General features: G+C 39.2%; 1 protein-coding gene across 1 annotated transcript; it reads right to left on the bottom strand.

Annotated features, from left to right (window-relative positions):
* Positions 1-1,327: 1,327 nt before the first annotated feature.
* LOC138879072 (uncharacterized) lies at positions 1,328-10,905 on the bottom strand. The gene is made up of 7 exons (XM_070158645.1): positions 10,732-10,905; positions 4,526-4,823; positions 4,053-4,354; positions 3,705-3,890; positions 3,371-3,515; positions 2,710-3,320; positions 1,328-1,534 (listed from the first exon to the last, which is right to left on the bottom strand). Exons 1-7 carry the CDS (start codon positions 10,903-10,905, stop codon positions 1,328-1,330), a joined length of 1,923 nt encoding a protein of 640 aa, XP_070014746.1.
* Positions 10,906-16,575: the final 5,670 nt, after the last annotated feature.

Raw genomic sequence — 16,575 nt, forward strand, 5'->3', positions numbered from 1 at the left:
TTTTACAGTTTAGACTCATGCGGGCAGGAGTGTAGCAACATGCAATTTAGGCTCATGCGTCAAGGAGCGTTGTAACTTCAAGGATAATACTTCTTCAAAAACTTACCATTGATAGGGCCGATTCTCATGTCATTTGCATCAACCAGCTTGTAAGCCCCACTTGAGTAAGCTTCTTGTACGACATATGGCCTATCCCATTTTGAAGTGAATTTCCCTACAGGTTTATAGGAAGTAATTATGGGTCTTCGTACGACAAGGACTTGATCTCCTACTTGAAAGGATCTCGGGCGAACTCTTTTATTGAAGGCGCGAGACAATCGAGCTTGATAACATTCAAGACTCTGTTGAGCTTCCAACCTCTTCTCATCAAGGGACTCCAACTCTGCTAATCAAAGTCGAGCATTTTCTTCATCAGTGATCCCTTCTTGAATAGCCAGTCGTAACGAAGGTGTTTGACGCTCAAGTGGCAAGACGGCTTCGACTCCATAAATGAGTGAATAAGGAGTTGTCTGTGTTGGCATGCGGTGAGTCGTCCTATATGCCCATAGAGCTTCTTCCATACGGTCATTCCAATCTCGTTTGGATTTGGAGACGACTTTCTTTAACAAGTTGCATAGAGTTTTGTTGAATGCCTCAGCTAGACCATTGGCGGCAGCATTGTACATCGAAGAGTTGCATTGCTTGAAGCCAAAGAGGTCACAAATTTTGTTCATCAACCTATTATTGAATGGCTTTCCATTATCCTTTATTATGTAACGAGGAATACCAAAGCGATAAATAATGTTTACTCGGATGAAACTTGCAACATTTTCCTTCGTTACTTCTTTAAGAGCAACAACTTCAGCCCATTTTGAGAAGTAGTCAGTTTCAGCCAAGATGTATAGGTGTCCCCCAGAGGACTTTGGCAGTGGTCCAACAACTTCCAACCCTCAAGCGTCAAATGACCAGGATGCAACAGTCGGGTGCAACACTTCAAGAGGTTGATGAATAAAATTCGCATGGAATTGACAAGCCTTGCATCTTCGAGCGTAACCCAAGAATGTGCCTCTTGCAAAGCTTGGATAGATTCTTCTTCTTCTTCTCCTAAGCATCACAAGAGTACTCCCTCGAATGACCTTCTGTATAGAGTATCCTTATAGTAAAGGAAGCGAGGTGCACGACGACAGATTTCAGTCCTTCTCCTCGGATTTTCTGGAAGTATCCCATATCATAAGTAGTCGATAATGGGTTATCGCCATTCTTCTTTCTCAACTTCAGAAATAGTAAGAAGATGCTTGAGTTCGTTTTCTTCACCTTCATCCTCATTTGACGGCGGTACTACCCATTTCTAGCATACGGTAACTTGCGCTTGATCAGGCAGGGCTAATGATGAAGCTAGAGTAGCTAAAGCATCCGCCTTCTTATTTTCTTTCCTTGCCACATGCTGAATAGTCACATCACCGAGCCACCCCATCAACTTTTTAGCGTAATCATGATATGGGCGTAATTCAGACTTCTTAACCTCGTAACTACCCAAAAGCTGATTGACCACTAACTGGGAGTCACCAAAGACTTGTAATTAAATTTGCTTCATATCAACGATCATTTCAAGCCCAAGTATTAATGCTTGATACTCAGCAACATTGTTGGAACAGAGTTGTGTCAAAGTGAAGGAGTAGGGCAAGACTTCACCTTGGGGAGTGGCAAATACTATGCCAGCCCCAGCTCCCCCATGATGCGAAGTACCATCAAAGTACATCTTTCATGGAGGTTGAACTTCAACGACCATTGCGTCCACATCAGGTAGTTCATCAGTTAGCTCCAGTCATCAGGTATCGGATGATCTACCAAGAAGTCTGTCAATGTTTGTCCTTTTACAGCCTTTTAAGGGATGTACAAAATCTCGAATTGTTGAAATTGGAGGTACCATCTTGCTAGTCGATCACTAAGAATAGGTTTTGACACCACGAACTTAATTTTATTTGCTTTAGAAACAAGACGGACAATATGAGCTTGAAAGTAGTGCTTCAACTTTTGAATTGAGAAGACTAGCTCCAAACACAACTTTTCAATTGACGAATAATTCAACTCGTTTAGTGTCATCATACTGCTCAAGTAGTAAAGAGAGTTTTCTTTCCCCTCACTATTTTCTTGGGCCAACAGTGCTCCAACAGATCTTTCATGCGCCGCAATGTATAGTATCAATGGCTTTCCAAGTATAGAAGCTACTAAAACTGGAGGCTTCATCAAGTAGGTTTTGATACTTTCGAAGGCATTGCTACAAGCTTGGTCCCACTTGAAAGGAATGTCTTTCTTCATGAGGTGACTAAATGGTTGGCACCTACCAGCCAGGTTTGATATGAATCTTCTAAGGTATGCTAGCTTTCCTTGCAGACTTTTTAATTCATGGATATCTCGAGGCTCGGGAATTTTCAAAATGGCATCCACTTTGGCTTGATCAATTTTGATCCCTCGATTTCGGACAATGAAACCAAGGAACTTTCTAGAAGTAACTCCAAAGGCACATTTCAATGGATTCATCCTAAGTTGGTACCTCTGGAGCAATTCAAATACCATCTTTAAGTCTTTCATGTGGTCGCCCTTCTCTCTTGATTTCACCACCAAGTCGTCAACATAGCATTTGACATTCTTGTGGAGAAGATCGTCGAAAATATTCTGTATAGCCCTTTGGTAAGTAGCACCAGCGTTCTTCAAGCCAAAAGACATTACCTTGTAGCAATAAATTCCCTTTGGGGTACGGAATGCAGTAAGCTCTTCATCTTTTGGTGTCATGCGTATTTGGTTATAGCCCGATGAACCGTCCATGAAAGACATTGCCTCGTAACCAGTAGTAGCATTGATCATCAGCTCTGGAATAAGAAGCGGAAATTCATCTTTCGGACATGCATTATTGAGATCTCTAAAGGCAACGCACACTCGAATCTGGCCATTCTTCTTCCTTATAGGGACAATACTTGAAACCCATATTGGGTATTTAACTTTGCGATTAAAGCCAGCTTCGATGAGTTTGTTAACTTCGGTTTCAATAAAGGGATCCAAGTCTGGCCTAAATCGCCTTTGAGCTTGCTTAACAGGGCGAGCACCTTTTTTGATTGCAAGGTAATGGACTGCTACTTTCGAGTCCAAGCCAGGCATCTCTTTGTAACTCCAAGCGAAGACATCCCTGAACTCATTGAGTAACTCAATATAAGTGCTCTCTTCATCAACTTCTAGTAAAGCACTTAGGTATGTGGGTTTTGGTTCTTCATCGGTACCAAGGTTAACTTCTTTTAGGGCATCAACTATCGTTTTCACTTCTTCTTCAAGTTCAAATAGAGCATCTGCACTTCATCATCTTGAGGGTCCCCATTATTGAAGGATATGTGATAACACAGTGAAATATCCTCCAATTCTGCATTATCCTCTATTGAAGATGAAACACCATTCTCGACTTGTACAGTAACATGATATGAAGAACCCACACTTTCTTCATCCTCGTCACGTTCCTTAGTGTAGACCACAGTATATGGCTTTACCTTCAGTACTTCTTCACATGAAACCACAAGTTTTGTTTGTCGCCTCATTCTAGGAGGAACCAAACTTTGGAAATCCTTAGAGATCTCCTGAATTTCGGGTGAAGCGGGTGTTCTTATACTTTAAAAATTTCTCCGAAACTTGTTCCCCTTCTTTAATGGACCCAATCTTTCAAACACGGAGGTTCTCACAAGCGATTTTCCAAGTCGATCAAAGACATAAAACTTGTTGGAAGTGGCAGATTCATATTCAACAGTGATATAATTGCTACTCGACCTTCTTATGGAGATGCGCACTGGTGACGGTTGCTTGTATCCCAAACCTTCACGTGGTTGCCTCATTGCAGCTTCTGATGGGAGCTTCCCTAACTTTGACGGCTAATCGGGATTGTATCCAGCTTTCACAAATAGCTTGTAAGCGTTAAGATCAAAACATTCATCTATTCATTTTGTAGGGAGTGCCACATTCTACAAACAGTTTTGGGCTACAAACCCTGCAAGCGGCTTCGAGGGCAACTTTACTGCCTCAATTCGTTTTACCAGAAGAGTTAACTCCTTTAGTGTGTTGGTTTGGATATTAGATGATTTGCCCTCATCTTTCTTCCTTTTAGGGACATATTGGAGCTTAGGACTTACTTTCTTGCCATAAGATGCAATATCCCCTCTATGAGATTTATTCACGTCGGGTCGTACCTCCTCAGTAACAGTTTTGGCTTTACCGATAGTCACCTCAGCTCTTTTAGTTATAGGCTCGGCATTCTTGCCTTTCATTCCATCATCAACTTTTAGCTCCTTCACAATGCGGTTCTTCAAGTAGAACTTTGCATCGGCGAAGTGTGACTCTGCCTCGGTGAATGGCTCATCATTAGCAACTATCTTCTTCTCAACTTCACCCTCGTAGTATTTTAAACATTGATGGTAGGTAGATGGAACTACTTTATTCTCATGTATCCAAGGCCTCCCAAGCAAAACATTGTATGAAGTCTTGGCATCGATCACATGCAGCCATGCACTTGATTGCATATTTTCAATAGTGATTCCCAGCCTGATCGCGCCTATGGCTCTTTGCCCTCCTTGGTTAAATCCTTGGATCATCACACGACTTTCGGAGAGTTCGTTCATGGGAATACCAATTTCTTTCACAGTGTGGATTGGCAAAATGTTCACTGAGGATCCTTCATTAACCAAAATTTGATTTACCCTTTCATCGCGCATATAGCCAACCAGATACAATGGGAGGTTATGAGGAATGTCACCTAGCAAAATATCGTCATTTGTAAACATGACCTTTGTAAGCACGTGATTTTTGCCCTATATGAGAATTACTCCCAAAAAATTCAAAAATAAAATAATTTTTCTTGGTGTGCAATTTTTGTGATATTTTGTGATATTTTCTGTAACTATTTGTATGTTTGTCTATGCATGTTTATTTGATTAATAAAAAATACAAAATATGTCGCATTTTTGCATGTAGGATTTAATTCTACAATTGTTAGTAATTAAATTTGTTTACAAAAATTAAAACTTACAAAAATAGGCATCTTTTGCATTTTTAGCATTTAATGTCCAAATGAACAATTTTATGCTTAATTATTACTTAATTGTGCGTTAATTGTTATTGGAAGTTAATTTGCGCTTTTATAACTTAATTTAGTTCTTAATAATAATTTAAGTACTTTTATAATTTAGTTTTAGAAAAATAAAAGAAGAAAAGAGAACAAAAATACAAAGAAAAATCGGATTGGGCCACTTCTTCAATTTCAAACCACAGGCCCAAATAATTGCCCAACTTTCCCCATGACCCGGTCCGTTTCAAACCGGGTCGATCCGGTCCGCTCCATTAACCCAACACCCCTTCTTCATTTTTGTCCAACACAAAACAAAACCAAAAAAATAAAAAATAAAAAGTGAATTATCACTATTAATAGTTTTATTTTTTGTTTAAAAATATTTTATTTATTTTATTTTTATTTTTATTTTTATTTTTTAAAAAAATATATAATAATTTCGGGAATGATTTAAAAAAAAATAAGAAAAAGGGAAGTATTGAATAAAAAAAATATAAAAGTAAAAGTAGGTGAAATTCTCTTCTTTTTTTAAAAACAATAAGTAAAAGAATGTAGAAAATTTAAAAAAAAAATAAAAAGTTTTGTGGAAATTTTTAAAAAAATTTAAAAGTAAAAGAAGGTTGGAATTAAAAAATAAATATAAAGGTATCTGAAAATTTAAAAAATTTAAAGTAATTGAAAGTAGCATTTTTAAAAGAAAAAGAAAAGATAGTGGTTTGTTTTTTAAAGAAAAGTTAAATAAAGTGAGATTCTCTTTTAAAAAAATAAAAAGTGGGATTTTAAATAAGATAAAGTAATTAAAGTTGGAATTTTAAAAATAAAAGTAAATAAAGGTGAGATTTCTTTTTCTAAAAAAATAAAAGCAATTTGTAAGTGGGATTTCTTTTAATTAAAAAAATAATAAAATAATAAAAAACAAATCTGAAAATTTCGAAAATTTTGCTATAAATAGAAGAGAAAATTTAGGAAGAAGGGTGGAAAAAAAGAGAGGAAAAACTAGATAGAGAGAAGAAAAAAAGAGGGGGCGGAGTGAGAAGTATACACCCGATATACATTCTGGATACACTGAATATACAGGGGCAGAATTCATTTTGGAGAGTTTTGAAGTTGAAAAAGAATAGTTACTGCTTCATTGCCTCGCTTAAGATCTGAAATAGTCAGAACCTTCCTGCCTTTTACTTCTTCTCTATACTTGGAGTCGTTTATAGTCTCCTGGGTTTTCTGCTATTCCTACTGTACTGGTTTGCGGTGTTGCTGAATCTGTTGTTGCTGTGTTATTACTGCTGCTGACTTCTCCTTCTTTTGTTCTTGTACTGCTGTTTCCAGGTACACATTTGTACAATCTCGGCTTGAAGCAAAAATGAAATATTAATCAGGCTTTGTTCCTGTTGAATTCCTCCTGTTTAGATTTGTGGTTGAATATAATTTTCTTTTCTTTGTATAAAAATGTAGTTGATTGATTAAATTAGTAACGATGTCACATATGTATAACTTCTTCATCTAATAATGTTAGTTTAAATTAATCAAAGAATAGTTAATCTGTTTTGATATTATGGTGTGTCAATCTCACGTTTTAGTATTATTGAATAATAGAATATAGAATGAAAGCAGTTTTTCTTTGTACAAACTCGGTCGCAATTTTCCATTCGCATTAGCCGTAAACTAATAATTAATAAGTTACGTTTTTAGCATGTAATTAATTAAGAGATTTTCTTTTATTTTAGAGACGAACTTAATAGGAAAATATAGTCACTGTAGGTTTATCCTTTTAAATAAAAATGAGACGAGCCTCGACAAACAAAAATGCACAAGCTGCGGGGCCCTCTAAATGTATATATTAAAATACTTAGAATTCGGGACAGGCCGTTTAGCGAATTTTACGGCCTTCCCAAAATAACAATACGCTAGTTGCTTTAGGCGCACCTTTAATAATTTAACCTTCTTAAACACGGGTGCACATTGATGTGACCCAAATCCAAATCTCAATAGAGTCAAAATGTGTCGACGACCACGGGTACATTGATTGTAACGCGGTTCGGGATATATTTTCACAACGTTGCAATTCCTTGTAGAAAATAATAATAACAATTATGAAAGCGGTAAAAAGTTAAAATTTGCACATAAGTTCATATTTGTATAAAATCAGATAATCAAGCCGAATATAACAGTTGAGCGACCGTGCTAGAACCACGGAATTCGGGAATGCCTAACACCTTCTCCCGGGTTAACAGAATTCCTTATCCGGATTTCTGGTACGCAGACTGTAATATAGAGTCATTCTTTTCCTTCGATTCGGGATTAAAATTGGTGACTTGGGACACCCTAAAACTCCCAAGTGGCGACTCTGAAATAAACAAACCAATCCCGTTTCGATTGTCCTTTAATTGGAAAAAACTCCCTTGTACCCTCTCGGGTACGGAAAAAGGAGGTGTGACAGCTCTGGCGACTCTGCTGGGGACAAACACCCAGAACCACTGGTTCAGGGTTAGAAATTCGAGCTTAGATAAATTGTTATATTTGGCTTTATCTGATTTTTACATGTGTTTGAGCCTAATGTGATAAATGATGCTTTTACCGCTTTGATATTATGTGAACTGTATATAAATTGTGCCGAAACCCATCTCCTCTCTGAGTCTTCTAAATCATGAAGAAGGGTGTACTTCGTACGACTTCTTTTCTGTATAGTGTCAAATCCCAATTTAGAACGAGGTTCGGACAAGTTGCTAAGCCGGTGAAGCTTCTGTATTCCCGGTACGCTACCCCCCCTCGGCTCGAGCTGTCCGCTCGGGTAAGCCAGGTCTAGAACAAACACCCAGGTTCTGAACCTAGTATAACAAAGCCACATGCCGGATCCCTAGTAGGAACGTTTGTTTGCATCACGTGCATTTGACTTTGGAGGCCCAACACAGGGGTTGGGTCTGTCTAGGACAGGTGTACCAAAAATGAAAATGACCATCCTGATGCATCTTACTTGCTACTACTTGCGCATTTATTTGATTCGGACTTGTGTGCTGACTGACTTGTGAATATCAGGAATAATATTTTGAAATTGAAAAAAAAACGAAATAGCGGTTAGGGAATTGATTGTTTATTTTTGAAAAGAAAACAAATGCCCAAATACTGTCAAAACTCTGCCGAAATTTTAAGAAAATGAAAAAAAATGTCTTATTAGTTTGTTTTATTAAAAGCTAAGAAAAGAAAAAAAAAGTCGTTGTTCTGCTTTTGTTTTTCAAAAATAAAAAATAGAAAAAATATATAGTTTGTCTTGCCATGAAAATGAAAATAAAAAAGAGTCTTATTTTTAAAATGGTTTTTTTATTATTTATTTGCTTATGAAAATGCAAAAAAAAAAAAAAGTCTTTCATTATTTGTCGCAAATATATATATATATATATATATATATATATATATAAATCCGAAAAGTTTTTTTTATTTCCAAAAGATATATATATCTTTATTTGATGCAAGAAGTATTTGTCTTGCCAAGAAAATTCAAAATAAAATTCCAAAAAGATATGTCTTGCAAAAAATAATATAAATATCTTTATTTTCCATTGTTGATAAAACAAAAATAATAAAAATGTTTTCTTTTAAGAAAAAAAAATCCGAAAATATTTTGATTCTTCTTTCAAAATTGAAAAGAAAATTCAAAATTCAAAAAATATTTTTTAGAAGCATTTCTTTTATCAAAAGTAAAATTCCAAAAATATTTTTTTTCTTTAGAATAAAAAAAAACAAATGGAAATTCGAAAAAAAAACTTCCTTTTACTTTTGAAATTCTCAAAGTTCAAATCAAAAGAAAAGGAATTTTTACAAGTTTTTCTTTCAAAAAGAAATCAATCAAAAAAAATATATATATACTTCCTTTGAGCAGTTCTTTCACAGTTCCAATAAAAAAAAATATTAGTTCATTTACTTATTCACGAGGCCCGAACTACGCGGGTTTGATTCTCACCGGATGTGAGATACGTAGGCAACCCTCATCGGGTCCAACCCCCATTTTTGCTAAAATAACCAAAAACAAATAAATAATAATAAAAATAATATGTCATAAAGAAGTCAGGTGATGTTGTTTTGTCATAAATAGCCGAATGTTCCCGAAAGGGACGCCGGAAGGCTGACTTTGCATAAACAGCCACCTTTGGGTCATTTTAGGATTTTGATCCAGTTGACCCACTCAGCCTTAAAAATCTTCGTCCCCGAGATGTTGAAAGGCCGTGTTTGCAATATTGAGTTTGCTAATTTGAAAACGATAAAAAGAGTCATGAATAAGTCAGGTGATGTTGTTTTGTCATAAATAGCCGAATGTTCCCGAAAGGGACGCCGGAAGGCTGACTTTGCATAAACAGCCACCTTTGGGTCATTTTAGGATTTTGATCCAGTTGACCCACTCAGCCTTAAAAATCTTCGTCCCCGAGACGTTGAAAGGCCGTGCTTGCAATATTGAGTTTTCTAATTTGAAAATCGATAAAAAGAGTCATAAATAAGTCAGGTGATGCTGTTTTGTCATAAATAGCCGAATGTTCCCTAAAGGGACGCCGAAAGGCTGACTTTGCATAAACAGCCACCTTTTGGGTCATGTTTAGGATTTTTTGTCCAGTGGACCCACACAGCCTTAGAAATCTTCGTCCCCGAGGCGCTGAAGGGCCGTGTTTGCAACACCAGTTTTTTCGTAATTTTGAAAAGAAAAAAAAACAAAGAGTCAGCGGTCAGGTGAATGCCGTTTGAATTTTGTCATAATAAGCCGAGCCAGCTTCGGCCGCGTCTTAAATCGTTCTCGCCGAAATAGCCTTAGAGTATCTTTCAGTTGTCGAAAGGTTATTTTCGTAAAAGAATGGACAAGTTTGTAAAGTGTCAAAATAATCCTCCCCAGCCTCAAAATTCATGTGAGATTTGGAAGGGGCAACATTTGCAAAAATAGCCGTTTGGTTGCATTTGACAAACGGGGAAAGGAAGCTGGCCGTTTGTTTTTGAGTTTGTAAATCTTTTGATTAGAATATGTGGGTTGTTTGATTTTCGAGTTTGTAGGTCATCTTCAAACCTTTGAAACTCAGTTTGTTTTAATATGAAAATTGAAAAAAAAATATTCATTATTGTTTATCTATTATTGGTCCGAACTACGCAAGGTCTGATTCATGCGGGGGCATGATACGTAGGCAATCTCCATAAGATTCGACCACACCAAAAAAAAAGAAAAAAAAAGAAAGTGAATAAATAAAAAAGGCACAAAGTATAAATAAAAAAGGGTGGAATGAAGGGTTTCACGCGGGAGGATGCACGCGGTAGAAAAAAACATGTTAGAAATGGTTAACTACCTAAGAAAATTGCGTTCCCCAACATGCAATTGCAATATCTGTTAAAACTTTAACGCTAACAAGTTTGTTGTTTGTCCAAATCCAAACAGTTAGTTGTTAAAGCGTACTGGCACCATACCATTATCAAACAAGATCAAAAGGGATTATACCAGAAAGCATGACTGGCTCAGAAAATAGTGTTGAGTCGGAAGGGGCGGCACATCAGATGCTGAAAGGAGGCGATGGCCAATATAGAAAAAATGAGATTGGAAATGCATGAAATGCAGCTAGCCATGGCTAAGGCGCAAAAGGGGCCCGAACCACTCGTCACTCCTACTTCCCCACCGGGACACACACCGAAATACCCTTTACCCGGCCCTTCAACGAGCTTCCCCGTTGCCCAATACTACCAAGGGGATACTTCCTATAATCCACAAGCTCCACCACCCAAACAAAACCCTCCTCCGTCAATCGTCCCCGTCGTCGGGGCACCTCCGCCAGCCACGTTGCAAAGATCCTCCAACGAGCCATTGTTTCAGGCTCACGATACGCAATACTATCCCCCTGAGCCCACATTCCATGCCCCCGAACCACATGCCTACAATCCACACTTGGAGGTACCGGCAGAGATTGAAAAGCCGGTTAAAGTCCCAGAACAAGAGGAGGTATTGAGGAAGTTCAAAAGCCTGGAGCAGTCCTTCAGGAACCTGCACGGATTGGGCAACCAGGTCAGTGTGGCCTACAAAGATCTATGCCCTTTCCCGGACGTCCAACTCCCGGCTGGGTTCAAGATGCCTAAGTTTGATTTATATGAAGGGCACGGTGACCCCATGGCACATTTGCGGGATTTCTGTAGCAAAATGAGAGGGGCAGGCGGTAAAGATGAACTGCTGATAGCCTATTTTGGCCAAAGTCTGAGCGGATCGGCACTCGAATGGTATACCAGGCAGGATTCCAGCAGATGGTACACTTGGGATGATCTGGCGCAGGCTTTCGCAGGTCATTTCCAATACAATCTCGAGATAGTCCCTGACCGTCTCACATTTTTAAGGACCGGGAAGAAGCCCGGGGAAGGTTTTCGCGAGTTCGGGTTCCGCTGGAGAGAGCAAGCAGCCAGAGTTGATCCTCCCATGAGAGAGGGAGAAATGGTGGACTACTTCTTGTAGACACTGGATCCAACTTACTTTGGTCACTTGGTGACGATGGTTGGGAAATCCTTCAATGAAGTAGTAAAGATAGGGGTCATGATAGAGGAGGGTCTGAGGTCTGACAAAATCCTGAATTACTCAGCACTCAAGGGAACAACCCAGGTTATTCAGAGTGGCACGGGAGGTGCGCTGGGAAGAAAGAAGAAAGAAGAAATTGCCACGATTGAGGCAAGCAGTTGGTCATGGTCTGGTAAACCATACTACAACCAACCCAGACCCCACAGGCCAAACTACCCATACAGCCCACCACAATACTACTATCCACCTCAAGAACTACACTTCTCCGTGCACCAAGCCCAAACATACACTCAGCCTTCGGTTCGCCCGCAATGGCGCGCGCCGGCTCCCCATAACACACATACACCATTGCAAAACACCTATCCACCGCCAAGATCTTACAGGAACCCTCAAGGGGCAGGTTTCCGGGGAAATCAGGCTTTCAGAAATAAAAGAATACAAAGAACATTCACTGAGTTGGGAGAAACCTATACTGCCGTGTTCCACAAATTAAGGCAGTTAGGCTTGTTGAGTCCTGTTGAGCCCAGATTACCAAATCCCCTTCCCAAAAATATGGATCACTCGGTAAGCTGTGAGTATTGTTCGAGGGCTCCCGGACATGATACCGAGAAGTGTTGGAAGTTGAAACATGCAGTACAAAATTTTATTGACACCAACAAGATTGAGGTTCAGACACCAGAGGCGCCCAACATCAATCAGAACCCGTTGCCGGCACACCTTGAAACCCACATGATTGATCTAGTGCACGAAGGAGGGGAGCTAAAGAAACCCTCACAAACAGTGATGATGATCCGTATCGGTTCAAAAGAAATGTTAACCAGTGGAAAAGCGGTGGTATAGTTGGAAAAGGTGGATGACAAGCCAGTTATGGTGTTGGAAAAGGGTCCAACGAGGCAGATGTGCAGTTTGTGGGGTTGAAAGCAAAAATCAACAATTGAACGGCTACTCCTCTTCCTATACGAAGGGAGTCTTGGTAGTGGACTCTGATTTTCTTTTTTGTTGTCTGGATTATTCCAGGGTTGTAATCCAGATTTTTCTTGTGCTCGCCAAAGTGTGAAACCTTGCTATCCCGTATATTAATAAAGTGAAAGTTTTTTTTCTCATTCCTTATTTTGTTTTAATTTTTCTTCTTATTTTTCTCTTCTGAATAGTTCTCTTTATACTGGTTCTAGTGACATGGCATGCACGACGGATCTTCAACCTAGTCTAAAAAATCAATTTGATTTCGAACTTATAGTACAAGATTGTGATGATAAGTCGGAATACGATAAGGATGAAGCCTTCGAAGAAATTAACAGAGAGTTGAGCCAATTTGAAAAAAGAGCCCAACTGACACGGAAGCTGTCAATCTAGGGGATGCGGATGACATCAGGGAAGCTAAGATAAGCGTCCATATGGAACCAAACATCAGGGAAGAACTAATCAAAGCACTTACTGAATTCAAAACATTTTGCATGGTCATACGACGACTTGCCGGGTTGAAGCACCAATTTAGTGGTTCAAAAATTGCCCACTAACCCAGCATTTCACCCCGTCAAGCAAAATTGAGGAAGCCCAAAACCGACGTAAGTGTGAAGATTAAGGAAGAAGTAACCAAACAGCTGAATGCTAAGGTTATTCGGGTCGCTCGATATCCTGATTGGTTGGCTAATGTGGTGCCAGTGTAAAAAAAAGGAGATGGAAAATCCGGGTGTGTGTTGATTATTGCAATCTAAACAGAGGAAGCCCAATGACGCATTGTGATCGACAAATATCTAAGGGAAATGCGTCGACATGGCTATCAATTCTGACGCAGTTAAGAGATATTATGTATGATTGTAATTGTTGTATGTTTGTATTTAGCATTTATCAGAGAATGAAATGACGGAGGCAATTCTTTCTTCTATCCAAACACTTTAACCTTTGCTTCCCCTTTTGAGCCTTATTTATTCTTTCATACCCCTCTTTTGGAATCAGTAATGAAAATGAAAAAAAAATAGTGATAATAAGAACAAAAAAAAAAAACAAAGGAATTGGGAACTACGCTTGACCTGATTCCTCGAAGAGGATACGTAGGCGCCTCACGGCTCGGTCATAGTGTGAATAAGATAACATAGTGTGACAAAATAAAAATCCCCAAGCAAGAAAAACTGGGGCAGAAGTTGGCGCTTGTAATTTTGGCAAGAAAGTTTGATTCCAAGAGTTGTACTATCTTACCCCTAAAAATTATTTTTGAACTTTGGATACCCTTTCTCCTTTCAGCCATACACAAAAACCCCTATTGATGTCCAAAAAAGACCTCCCGATCAGTAACTGAGAAGTGCTAAGTCAATGCAAATGGAAGTCGGGAATAACACTCTGATCCCCAGCAAAGAAGAAGATCATAAGCTGGAAATGAATTGATAGCCGAAAGAATCCCCCAACAGAGAGAGTCATATCGGCAGCACTCCAATCCCCAGCTGAAAAATAAAATAAAATGAGAGAGTCTTATCGGTGAAAACCTTCACAGGCACCATAAGGCGACGGGAGTTGAGAGAAATGAGAGAGTCTTATTAGTGAAAACCCCTCGAAGGGCACTATGAGGCGACAAGACAAGATTGGCGGGAAGGATCCACATTTGGCAAAGAGTTAAGTGCCTGTTTATCCCCAGCAACATGAGGCCGTCCGAAGGGTTGATTGATACAAATAGACTGGGTTGATTAATCCGGAATGCGTGACATGATCGTTGGGATCAGTTATATCATTCAGATAAGTTCTTTTCTTTCCTTTTCCCCAACATTTTGTTCAGAAAGACTTCTTCTTTTTCTATTTTTGAAATTCTTCACTTTTTCATTTCTTGGTTTAATGATTTTACCTCCCCAACAGTTTGTTTTTGAAAAGGATTTTCAGAGTTTACTACCAGTTGCCAAAATGATGCAAAGCAAAAGGCGAATACAATAGGCCAAAGATAAGGCGATAAAGTGAAAAGAAGTTGGTCGCAAACACAGAGTGGGGAAGGAAGAAAAGGAAAATTCATCCCCAGCAAGTTTTGATAGCGTAATGAAGCACAGAGCGGGGAAGAGGGAAAGGGAAAAACCATCCCCAGCAGGAGTGGCACGACCACTCACCATGTGTTAAAACTAACAAATTTTCTTTGATTTGAAGCAGGAAAAGGAAATCTTGTTAATGGCGAAAAAACATGCCACAAGGAAAAGCACCAACACTGGGGCAGAAAATTTTCTGCCATTTGTCGAAAATTTTCTCGAAGGAACGAGGAAATCAATTCAAGTTTTAAGAGATAGCAAGACAACACGATTCTAAGAAAGACAGTCGGAGGTAAGACAATTCCAAGTTTTTGAAGATGGGTTCATCCGCCCTCGAATAGGATATTCTGGGTTCATCCGCCCTCGAATAGGATATTCTGGGTTCATCCGCCCTCGAATAGGATATTCTGGGTTCATCCGCCCTCGAATAGGATATTTTGGGTTCATCCGCCCTCGAATAGGATATTTTGGGTTCATCCGCCCTCGAATAGGATATTTTGGGTTCATCCGCCCTCGAATAGGATATTTTGGGTTCATCCGCCCTCGAATAGGATATTTTTGGGTTCATCCGCCCTCGAATAGGATATTTTGATATTTTGGGTTCATCCGCCCTCGAATAGGATATTTTGGGTTCATCCGCCCTCGAATAGGATATTTTTGGGTTCATCCGCCCTCGAATAGGATATTTTGATATTTTGGGTTCATCCGCCTTCAAATAGGATATTTTGGGTTCATCCGCCCTCGAATAGGATATTTTGGGTTCATCCGCCCTCGAATAGGATATTTTGGGTTCATCCGCCCTCGAATAGGATATTTTGGGTTCATCCGCCCTCGAATAGGATTTTATTTTCAAAGTTGTTGTTGAAGCCAGGCGCCCACCTGAATAACGAAAGGAATACTTTTCTTGTCTGTCCATTGCATATTTTAGGTGCCCACCTGTATAACAAGGGAATACATTCCACACCTTTGCCAATAGGAGACGCACTTTCATCCGCCCTCGAATAGGATATTTTGGGTTAATCTGCCCTCGAATAGGATATTTTGGGTTAATCTGCCCTTGAATAGGATATTTTGGGTTCATCCGCCCTCGAATAGGATATTTTGGGTTCATCCGCCCTTGAATAGGATTTTATTTTCTAAATTGTTGTTGAAGCCAGGCGCCCACCTGTATAACGAGAGGAATACTTTTTGTCTGTCCATTTCATATTTTAGGCGCCCACCTGTATAACAAGGGAATACATTCCACGCCTTTACCAATAGGAGACGCATTTCCTCCTAAGTTCATTTTACCCATAGGAGATGCATTTCCTCCTAAGTTTACTTTTACCCATAGAAGACGCATTTCCTCCTAAGTTTAGTTTTACCCATAGGAGATGCATTTCCTCCTAAGTTTACTTTTACCCATAGGAGACGCATTTCCTCCTAAGTTTAGTTTTACCCATAGGAGATGCATTTCCTCCTAAGTTTAGTTTTACCCATAGGAGACACATTTCCTCCTAAAGTTTAGTTTTACCCACAGGAGATGCATTTCCTCCTAAAGTTTATTTTATCCATAGGAGAGATATTTCCTCCTAAGTTTAGTTTTACCCATAGGAGAGGCATTTCCTCCTAAGTTAGTATTGAAGTTGGGAGCCCGCCCATATAACAGAGGCATACATTTCTGTCCTTTCATTCTGTTCTAGGTCGCCCACCAGTAAAATGCGGGAATACTTTCTGTTCTAGGTCGCCCACCAGTAAAATGCGGGAATACATTCTGTTCTAGGTCGCCCACCAGTAAAATGCGGGAATACATTCATGTTCTAGGTCGCCCACCAGTATAATGCGGGAATACATTCAGTCTTTTTCATTACAAGCGTTGAAGTTGGGAGCCCGCCCATATAATAGAGGCATACATTTCAAGATCAAGTCAGAAAACAATAAAATAGAGGGTTACAACAAGAATCCCCAGCAGGAAACAATAAAAATCCCCAGCA

The sequence above is a fragment of the Nicotiana sylvestris genome, chromosome 10 (genome assembly GCF_000393655.2).
Source record: "Nicotiana sylvestris chromosome 10, ASM39365v2, whole genome shotgun sequence".
Lineage (NCBI taxonomy): Eukaryota > Viridiplantae > Streptophyta > Magnoliopsida > Solanales > Solanaceae > Nicotiana > Nicotiana sylvestris.

Bases quoted from the DNA above. Each gene is read 5' to 3' on its own strand.
- LOC138879072 (XM_070158645.1), bottom strand. From the start codon at position 10,905: ATGGCTCGTTGGAGGATCTTTGCAACGTGGCTGGCGGAGGTGCCCCGA. The intron at 4,355-4,525 runs GTGCATGGCTGC...TCACCGAGGCAG, and splicing joins TATTGAAAATATGCAATCAA to AGTCACACTTCGCCGATGCA. The intron at 3,321-3,370 runs GTTATCACATAT...GATGAAGTGCAG, and splicing joins ATTGGAGGATATTTCACTGT to ATGCTCTATTTGAACTTGAA.